Here is an 11,465-nt window from a genome sequence, read left to right as displayed (position 1 = left end):
ATTTTGATCAGCTTATTAAATACTCAGGATGTTTCTAATTTGCTTATTAAAAATATATTGATTTTTATCTTCTTTTTTTTCGTATTTTTTTTCAATAATGAAATTATTATTTTTTAAATAATTAAATAATTTTTTCATCTATACCCATGTAATATTTTATACTAATAGTGATGAGGTTTTTGGTTCGATATTGCGTAAATTTTTGAAGTGAAAACTTCTTTAGACACATCAGATTGAAAACAACGGTTATCACCCGATCACTGATAAGCAACATTAAGCACACTTAGTTCTAGGATGGGTGACCGCTCAAAAACACTGTGAGTTGTCGGCCAAAGAATTTTTTGGCAAATAAAACAAAATTGTGTCAGATCTCTTTTTTTATTGTTAAAAAGTTCTTTTTTTACCAGCGCGGCGTAAAGAAAGTGGTGGTGGGGTTGTGAACCATTGCGTCTATTATATAGAAACAAACTTTAAATCTATATGTTATATGGAGGTACACGCACCTAAAAGACTTTTTGTATCAACAATGAATAAATTAAATTCCTAGAAAATAAGGTATTTTGTCACGCATTTCAAACCAAATACATTTTTCTAATCATATTATTATTTTTAAACTTCCTAGCGTTCAAACAGAAAATCATCAAAATAATTTCACAATTTCTTTGTTCTCATTGCGCATAGTCTTCTCTCACAATCTTGTAATATTTATAATACGACGATTGTATACTTCAATTTACGTATAAAAACCAGTTTCCTCAGAAAAATTTCTCAATCAAGTGCGTATGAACTCTACATATCCCTGGCGAGTTTATATATGCAATAAGAAGTCTGATTGTTTCGTGACGTGAGCTAAAATATTACGTGAGATAAAATAATATTACGATAATACGTTTATAGTACAGTTAAAGATCTTACAAATAAAGGATAATGAAAGAAACCGCTCGCATTTAATAGTTTTCGATTATTTGACAAACCCGTAACATATATGTCATACAAGTTGCCTAATTACTAATTTTCGAAGTGAACTTTAACATTGATCAGATTGTTAAAGATCAGATTGACAAAAAAATAGAAATATTTGCGCCACTAACAACACATGCGTTACTAATGATATTTGACACCTTAGAAATACATTCCATGAGGTTTTAGCAAAATGCGAGCGGTTTCTTTTATTTTCCTTTATTAGCCGATTTTTGTAACATCTTTTACTGCACTATTATTATAATATTTTATAAAACCAAACACAAAGCATACTATTTTATATGGTAAAATATTTTGATTTTTAAAGACAGTTCAGGTAAAAATGATAGAATACAGACTTTTAATGAACTTCAACCGTTGTTCAAATGTCTAGAAACACTATATATAACATGGGGCCAAAAAACAAAACAAAAAACCACTCAAAAGATAACTTTGAAACAAATAGAAATCGTTTTCTTAAATTTAAAAAAAAAAAATGAATGATAATGGATGGAAAAAAATGTATATGTCCCTTAAGATAACCGAATTAAGTCATAAGGATAAACCAGGCCCCAGTCTATAATTATATGTAAATTAAATATAAACTAAATGAACTAATTAAACTATTTAAGAAGCTGTTATTGTTATTTTTAAATTTAAAAAAACCATGTTCTGTAAGTTGGAGACTTAATCTAGCAGAACAATAGACAAAAATTAAATATAAATAAAAATGACGTTAAATTGAATAAATAATTAAATACAAATTAAATATATTGGACCCTGAGACACGATGAAATAAACACAATATTCGTATCGTATTTCAAGAAATTTCCGATCGAATTACACAGATTTAATATGAAATCATGCCGTCATAAAACCATCCCTGGGGGGAAGTTTTATTTTACCTGAAATTTTTTAACTGATTGAATTTGCAACACGAAAACGCTCTTTTATTTTACTGCACCCCATCTACCCTTATTGATAACAAATGAAATTATCTTATATTAAAATGAAAAGAACCAATCTGAAGTGTTCTAATTAAAGAGTGAGATCCAAAAATTATAATGAAATAGGTAAATTAAAATAATTAAATAAATTATTTTAATTTACTTTTTATTATTGCATTCATGTATAAACTAAAATATATACAGTTTCCTAATTAATTTTAGACTGAATTATTAACTCGGAAAAAATGTTATTTTACAAAAAAAAGTTTTATAATAAAATTGTAGGACTAAAAAAAATCCTGATCAAACTGATAAGAACTAAAGGCAAACTTTAAAACGCAAAGTTGTTATTAAATAGTTTTTGATTGTTAATAAAGTTAGTCTTTTTAGTTATTAAAGTTATTAAATAAATTATTTTAATAAACCTATTATTAATACATTCATGTATAAACTAAAAGATATACAGTTTCCTAATTAACTTTAGACTGAATTAACAACTCAGAAAAACATTACTTTAAAAAAAGTTTCATAATAAAATTGTAGGATTAAGAAAATTCTGATAAATCACCAAGAAATTGATTTGTGCTTACAAGTTACAGGATTATTTAACAGTGAACTCTTTCTCATAACTGATAAGAACTTAAGGTAATCATTACAACAGAAAATTGTTCTTCAACTTTTATTCAAAAAGAAAAAACAATATAATTTTCTGCAGAAATTAATTCAAATAAATATCTTCATATTCTTATCTTATCTATTGACTAAAAAATACTTGGGAGATTTAAAAAATTGTGTCAAAAATGTCATCGGACATTTCTTCAAGAACAATAACTGACTCATCTTAAATGACTTTGTAAGGTCATTTTTATGGTAATTTATCAGTAGGATTTTTAAGCTTTTTAATTTAAATTATTTTATACATATTTGTAATTTTTGTTTGTGTAAGACTGCAACATAATTTTTTCGGATTACAAATTAAATGTGACACCCTATATATAATAGTTTTGAAGATTTTATTGTTGTCCCATTTTCTCTACCACTCAATGTATATTATAAACTAATTATATTATAAAATTGAAATAAGATGATAATAAATTTTATAATATCATAAATATTAGTAGCCCAGTACATGTGACATAACAGTTAGTATTAATGAATGTTTACTAACATAAAGTAACTATCATGTTTGACTTGACTATATGTAGTTATAGGAGTGATTATTATTAATTTTAACATCAGAAGTGCTTTTAATTCAATCAAATATTTATCTACGTTGCATTTCTAAAATAAGTTTTAAAAACAAAAATGTTGTGTTCACGATTTAAAATAACACCAAATATTAACAAAAATTATAAGGTTTTACGATGTTTATTATCGACAACAAATGTTGCAGTTGAGTGGGATAATGCACAACCTTTTGAAACACTTCCAGGTATTGATTATTATTAATATTATAATAAAAACATTTATTTCAATAATTTAAATTACTTTCACCTTGAAAATTATCTATCATTACATAGAAAAACTGCACTTGTATACAGAAAAATATAAGCTAGAGTATACATTATTGAAAATTTCAAAATTTAGCATGAGAGATTTGGAAATAAATTATACTTTAATCATTAAAAAAAATTAGGATACTTAAAATTTAATATTTAAATGCTTATTTTTTGTTTTTAACTACATTTTTGAGGTTATGTTAATAATTATTTTTATTTGGAAGAAAGCCAGATAAACATTGATATGATAATTCTGAAAAGCGATAATCTTTTAAAAAAATATTTGATTTTAATGCAAATAATATTTTTCAACAAAGAGAGGGCGTTATATTTTCGAATTTTTTTAGTTTAGATTATATGCATTATGAATCTGTTTTACAAGTTGCCTACTATTTATTAACTATGAAATAAACAGAAATATTTGTATTATTATTAGAAACGAAACGAAAACTAATCTTTTCATAAAAGGTGATTTTTGTATATAGATTATTGATAGAAATACTTAATTATTAATTAATAATTAATTATTAATAGTTAAATAAAATTTACAGATCATACATTAAAGTTGTGTCTAAGTGATGAACAAATTATACGAATATCCGTATTTCGAATTTAGTTTTACTATTTGGAGTAATTTTATTTGATTGATTTTTCACGACCGTGTTAATGAGAGGGAAAATAGAAATTTCGAATATTTCGAGAAACTTCAAGTTATTAGTTCTATGAAAAAATGTTTTAAACAAGAAGTGTTTGTCTTTATTTAAGCACTTCTTGTGGACTGGCCTTCTAAATTCAATTAATTTTCGAAATTACTTATATATTCCAATTGAACATTGTTCATGAGTACCACTCAAAAAATATTGAGTTGAGTGTAAGTTAAATATTTTGTACAATTTATTAAAATAATTCTCAGTTCTATTATTATACAACAGATGTCACTACTAAGTCATTATCTAATAATAGCTATTGTTGTCAATTCGAACGGGTTCTCGATATCAAACGTGGCATGCATTTTACTTTTAAGTGTCTATCATCCCGCGTGACGCAAGGAGACGAAAGCCGTGAAACTGAAAAGCGTTAAAGCGGCAACTATTTATTATACTTACAGGGTTGATTTTAATAAATCTTAACTTGTAATAATTTATCTTGAGGTAAATTATTACCGGTTTATTAGTAATTATTACCGGTTTTAAAGTTTAAGCAGATTGAATATTTTGTATTGAAAATCCCAAAAGAATTTTTTTGTTTCACTGTGTTCCATTTTCCTCTATCTGCTAAAATTATTTTAATGGAAAATTATTTATAGGACCAAAACCACTACCAATTTTGGGAAATGCGCCGAGATTTTTGCCACCTTTCGGTGAATATTCTGGTAAAAATTTCCTGCAAATATATCAACAGTTAGTATTTCAATAAGATATTTTATAAGTGTACATAGCGGCTAAGTTTATTTATGTTTTTTTAACAGATTGCAAAAACAATATGGGGATATAATGGTTTTAAGAGGATTACCAGGAAGAGAACCAATAGTTGTTACATACTCTGTAAATGATATTGAAACGGTAATTTCCGAATTTACATTATTATTTTTAATTATTTATTATTTGTTCAGTTAATAAATTCAATCAAATAGTAAAATACATATAGGTTTTCACTTCGGAAAAATTCGAGGAAGCTATAACTTTTAAAGCACTTCCCTTACTTCACTTTTTTCCTTTTAGATATATAGTTCCATTGTTCTATTTATATTATATAATAATATATTTAAATAATTCGTAGATGTATCGAAATGAAGGACCCAGACCTTATCGTCCCGGATTAGACTCGTTAAGATACTACAGAAAACATGTTCGGAATGATGTACATAAAATATTGGGATTAGCACTTTCGTAAGAAAATTTTATTTTATTTAACTTTTAATCGTGTTTTTTGTTAAATTTGTAATTTTACTTTGCAGCCAAGGTGATGACTGGTGGGATATGCGATCAAAGGTCAATCCTGTTATGATGAAAACACAATCAATTCGACGTTATACAAAAACGGTATCATCCATAGCAGATGATTTAATAAAAAAGATTGATATTTTATTGAGTAAAAGTGATAAATCAGAATTACCTGACGATTTTTTAAATGAATTATTTCGATGGAGTTTAGAGACAGTTTGTGCAATTGCACTTGATACACGGCTTGGTAAAATAATTTGACAATACGAAAATATGTTGTTGTACTTTGGGTTACAATTCACATTTTATTTTCATGCCATTTTGAGTGAGATATAACATCTAGGGGCGTATTTACCCTAAGGCCAAAAGGACCATGGCAGTTGAGCCTCATTAAAAAACCAAAAATTTAATCGAAAGAAAAAACGCTTAAAGTTAATTTATCGATAATTGTAGGTCAATGTCATGGACACAGACGAATGTCCCTTATTGCCCTTGACTTTTAGCTATAGCATTTAAGTTAGCGTGTTTCCTTTTGATTAAATGCAATAAAGGATTTGACATTTGACATTATAATCTGAATAATTTTTGTGCGAAAAAATTTTTTTGTAGGCTAAATCGCTCCGAGCGTGAATTTCGTTTCCATGACAACGATACACTACTTTAATTATAGAATTAATGGATGCATATATAATTGTGTGGATTGCATTGAAAACTTACATTTAAAATTTAATATTCTTGTTTCACAAATTTAAATAAATAATTACGATAATTAACATTTGAAAAATAATATTTGTACAATTTGATTTCTTATTTTCACAATTTTTAATGCATTAAGTTTAATTAATTAGTGTTTTTCAATCATTTTAATTTGACAGTTTCTATATCATTAACATGTAAATAATTGCAAATTAGTCATAACAGCCCACTTTATCTCCAAAATTTTTCACTTAAAGCGCTGGCATCGATTTTATTATCCCCACCATGACTACGCACACAACGATGTACCCTTTAGATAGCAAAACCTTCCATGAAAGTGAAGGGTAATCCAAGGTACAGCACTCAAACCCTCTATTTATTTTTTACGACACTTATAAATATTACTAATAGTTTAATATATATAGGGTGTTTGGATCCTAATATGTCACACGATTCTGAAGCACAGAAAATGATTGACGCATCTGTAGAGATGTTTGAATGCATTTATGAATTAGATATTCTTCCATCAGTTTGGAAATTTGTTAGTACACCAACGTTAAAAAAATCAATTAAAGTTAATGATTTTATAACCAGGTAAGGTTGAAAACATGTTGGTTCATTTAAGGTTGTCTTAGTACGGAATTTGGTTTCATAATTGGTATTTTGAACCTAATTTTTGTTGTTGTCAAAAAAAGAAAGATCATTTATAAATTTTATAACAAAACTTTTTTTTATTTTTTCATGATAATTTAAAATTATTAATTAATTAATGGTTATTTATAATTAGTTTTAAGTTTCAAAAGAACTTTTCAAAAGAGAAACGAAAACGCCCAACAAAAAAAAAAAAAAAAAATGTTCGTAAAGCATCGTTGTGACGTAATAATGTTAATTGAATAGTATACACTGTATACAATTATTAATTAACATTATGACGTTACACGATCTTTTACGAACATTTTTTTTTATCGAGCTTTTTCGTTTCTCGTTTGAAAAGTTCTTTTAAAACTGCCTGTAACTTTAAAATTATCATGAAAAAATAAAAAGTAAAAACAGTTTTGTAATAAAACTTATATATGATCTTTTCATTTTTGCCAAAAAAAAAGGAAAAAGTTTTTTTTTTTTAATTCCATTTCTGTTTACTATATGCAGCTTTAATTATAAACTATAAGGACACGTACATTTTTTAGATAAAGAACTTACTAATATTTTAGCTATGTGATGAAACATTTGGATGCTGCAGAAGAAAGAATGAAAAATAAACCTTCAAATTCGGATCATGAACCTAGTATATTAGAGCGGTTAATTGTTATTGATAAAAATGTTGCTAGTGCGATGGTTAATGATGCTATGATAGCGGGGATTGAAACGGTAATAATAGTACAGGGAGTCAATCAATGACCCTATGATAAAGTCCTAAAGCATGCCCCGGATGGTTTCTCTCACCATCCCAATCTCGGACAATGTCCGATTTAAAAGAAGATATCTCCGATGATTTCTTTTGATAAAAAAAATGGTAAAACTGAGATCATAACTTTCGAAGAAGATATGGAACAAAATTTAAATAAAAAATGTAGATATCAAAATTTTCTATAAAATCATTTCTAATCACTTTTGACGCATTTGCAATAGAAACCGAGATATTTTCAAAAAAGTGATTTTGGAGGTAGTTTTTATTGTTTTTCCAACCCCCTTAATAGAATTCAATATTTTTTAACTATGTGTACTTCAAATTTATGTCAAAACGAACTTATATTCAAAAATGCAGGCTTCCGTTTTGATGTGGTAGTTTAAATCTTCATTTTATTGGACCATATATATTTTTTAGACCAGTAAAACAGTTGCTACAGTTATGTATTTCTTAGCAACTAATCCAAATGCTCAAGATAAGTTACGAGAGGAAATAAATACAATATGGTCAGATTCATCAACGGACATTACAAGTAAACAAATCGATCAAATGCTATATCTCCGAGCCTGTATTAAAGAGGCACAAAGAATAGCTCCTGTAACTGTGGGTACCGTTCGTAAACTTGATGTGGATGTAGTTCTTTCGGGGTATCAAATTCCAAAAGGAGTAAGTTAAACAATTTTAAATTAATTTTAAACATCTTATGAATATTATTGACAAGATAATTAAATAATTACAGACTGATATTCTATCACCAAATATTGTTTTATGTTTATCGGAAAAACACTTTCCTCAACCTGAAAAATATTTACCAGAAAGATGGCTTCGTAGTAGCCCTTCGGACCTATCCGCACGAAATACAAATATGTTTGTTTATTTACCCTTTGGATTTGGACCAAGAACATGTATTGGAAAACGTCTTGCTACGCATGAAGTGGAGGTGCTAATAGCAAAGGTATTTATCATAAAATCAAAGATTTTAGTCCAACGTAGAAAACCGTCCCTGCAGATTACAAAACAATGTAACTTTTAAACAGACTCAAGGTGTTGTATAGGCTTTAAAAGTGTGTCGGTTCCGGTGAAATATTGTTTTTTTTTTTCCCGTACTATAAATATCTATGTTCAAATATTAGTTTCAATGATTTAAGAATAACATAATACAATATGCATAGCACTACATGACAAAATTCCTCATTAATATTAGGTGGGCTGATAAGTTCGTAGGCTGGCTCGTATTTTTAGTTAACCCTAACCTTCAAAAGACATGTGAATAAATTTGATAGCTGCCGTACTATTAGTTTGTGAGATATGCCATTTTGAGTGAAGCAACTTGTTGTTTCATCAAGACAATACACGGTGTCACAAATCATTGAAATCGATGGCAAAATTGCATGAAATGAGCTTCAAATTGCTTCCGCATCCACCGTATTCTCCAGGTCTGCCCCCTAGCAACTTTTTCTTGTTCTCAGACCTCAAGAGAATGCTCGCTGGAAAGTGATTTCGCGCCTATGAAAAAATCGCCGAAACTGAAGCCTATTTTGAGGCAAGACAAACCGTACTATAAAAATGGTATCGAAAAATTGTATGACCGCTATAATCGCTGTATCGATCTCGAAGGCAACCATGTTGAACAATAAAATCGAATTTTACCAAAAAAATGAATTTTATTATTCTAGACTACGAACTTTTCAGCCCAACTATTATTTGTGATTCAAATAATGTTGAAGTGCAGGTTCTGAGACATTGACGAACGAAGACAGCTTTTTATTAGCTTTAATTTTGTAAGATGAAGTACTTTGAAGCACTTGAACTGCACCATCACATTTATAAACTCGGGTTCAATGTCCTCAAAATAATAGTATGAGATGAAATATGTAACGTAACGTAAGAATGTAACGTATTACTTGATACTAGATGGTTCTGTATTATGGAAGTATTTCATCAGCTGACACCATATGGGGGCCCTAGGCAGTTGCCTACTCTGTTAGTAGCTGATAAGTAATTTCAGTAACAAATTAATCTCGTTTCCGTGTGTATTAGGCCTAAGGGATTGTCAAATTTGAAAATTGAAATTAGGCTGAATATGCATTTTTATACTATTAAAACAATTCTCAATGTCCTTTAAAGGATTCTATTAAGAGTTGAAGAGTCTTTAAGGGTTGGCTGAGTCTATTAATTGCACAAATGAAGCTCAATATTAACATGCAAAAATTATTTTAGACTTTCGGATAATTTTTGTTTATTGTTAATATTACAACAATGTTAATGTTTTTTTTATTTTTTATTTCTAGTTATTTAAAAAGTATAAATTCCAATGGAATTATGGACCTATGAGATATACAACTAAGTTATTATATGAAGTAGCTGATCCTTTACGGTTTGAACTTCATCCCGTTTAATTATAATGTGATGTTAAATTATAACTTTTAACAGGACGTGGGGAATTCAAAAAACAAATTTTATAAAATGTTTTAAAAGTAAAATTTTATATACTGTTGAATAAAAATAAAAGATTTTTTATTAAAGTTTATTTTGCATCATTTTCTTCAAAAGAAAAAAAAAATTTCATAAAATTCGCACAAAAATAAATGATTGAATCATGGAAAGTGGCGAACACTAATGTGTCACCTACTTATTGAGAATCAATTGACAAAATTCGGTCTCTACTTTTATACACTCAACTCTATCTAGGGCATGCCCTAATACCAGTTTCTTCAATCGCCAAAACAGTGCCACGTATAGGTTCTTGCATTCGCGAATATATCTTACCTTAAATTATAAACTAGTAAATTTGAGTGGCATTAAAATTTAGAACTAAACAGTAATAATTAAAAAAACAATATCTTTTTTATAATAAACATTTTACTAGTGTTTTCAATTGTACAATAACTTAAACTACATGAAAATACGTTTTATAAAATGTACAAAAAATAATAATATATTTTTAAATATTTCTTATTCAAATAAAAAACACGGGGTATTGTCATATATCAAAATCTAAATAATTAAAAAACAATTGACAAGAAAGCAAATTTTTAATAAAACAAAAAAAAGAATATTTTTAGGTGTTTAAAAAAAATTGAAAATAATATTTTTATGTACAAATTTTAAAATTTTGTTCTGAATGATACAGTGAAAATGTTAAGCAAAAGTAAATTTTAAAATTAAATTATATAAAAGTCTTAAAGTTTGTTTAAAATTACTTTTTACTTTCCACAGTTGTTGTTAAATGTGAAATTATTGGACAATAATTTTATCCGAGCTGCGAATTGTATAATCAATGTCACCCAACAACCTTTGAATCCACTATATTATTGTGTCACAAAAAACCGCCTTGGTGAGCTAGGCAATAACGAATCTTATACATAAAAATAAAACCCCAAAGATATCCGTAACTTTTTTCGATTTCGGCTTATTTTATTAATCCATGAACTAAAAAAACGTGTGTTATAAGTTTGACCGCTACTTGTGTGTGTCTGTCTGTGACATCGTAGCGTCTAAATGAATGAACCGATTTTGTTTTTTTTTTTGCTTCGTTTGAAAGGTAATTTAATGGAGAGTAGTGTTCTTAGTAAAGTTTCAAGTGCGATTTTAGGGTTCCGTACACGAAACATTTGTCGGGAGTTTTTTGAATTTTGTAAGTTTCACTTGTTTGATTTTAGAATTAGCAATATATTGTGTGAAAAATACAAACCACCCATCCAGTTAGATTATTTGGTTTCCCCAGCAAAAAATCTAACTGATAACGCTGATAATAACGGCTTCTAAGCAAAAACTCCCGTATGCAGCTCACATGTCTCGAAATTGTAGAAATCTAGGTGAATCTGCAGTCAAAGATACGGAATAAATCCTTAGTCTAATGCGTAGATTTACAGATAAGTTTACAAATACCGAAAGAGAAGATGTGTTTTGGAGAAAGGTTAGAATTTTCAATAGTAATGGATAATCAGATTTGTCGATTGAATTTCGATTTCCAGTTGGTCTAAAGTTATGTGTTTTCTTTCCAGCAATG

At 27.8% G+C, this 11,465-nt stretch overlaps 1 protein-coding gene across 1 annotated transcript; it reads left to right on the top strand.

Moving 5' to 3' along the window:
• Positions 1 to 3,067: 3,067 nt before the first annotated feature.
• On the top strand, positions 3,068 to 9,889 carry LOC123298133 (probable cytochrome P450 12b2, mitochondrial). Its single transcript, XM_044880047.1, has 10 exons — positions 3,068 to 3,339; positions 4,713 to 4,806; positions 4,875 to 4,968; positions 5,186 to 5,295; positions 5,364 to 5,596; positions 6,471 to 6,639; positions 7,257 to 7,413; positions 7,871 to 8,119; positions 8,193 to 8,408; positions 9,745 to 9,889. The coding sequence occupies exons 1-10, from the start codon at positions 3,213 to 3,215 to the stop codon at positions 9,850 to 9,852; spliced, it is 1,557 nt and encodes a 518-aa protein (XP_044735982.1). The 5' UTR covers positions 3,068 to 3,212; the 3' UTR covers positions 9,853 to 9,889.
• Positions 9,890 to 11,465: the final 1,576 nt, after the last annotated feature.

This window comes from Chrysoperla carnea, chromosome 4 (genome assembly GCF_905475395.1).
Source record: "Chrysoperla carnea chromosome 4, inChrCarn1.1, whole genome shotgun sequence".
Classification (NCBI taxonomy): Eukaryota; Metazoa; Arthropoda; class Insecta; order Neuroptera; family Chrysopidae; genus Chrysoperla; species Chrysoperla carnea.
This window is presented reverse-complemented; position numbering and strand designations above follow the sequence as displayed.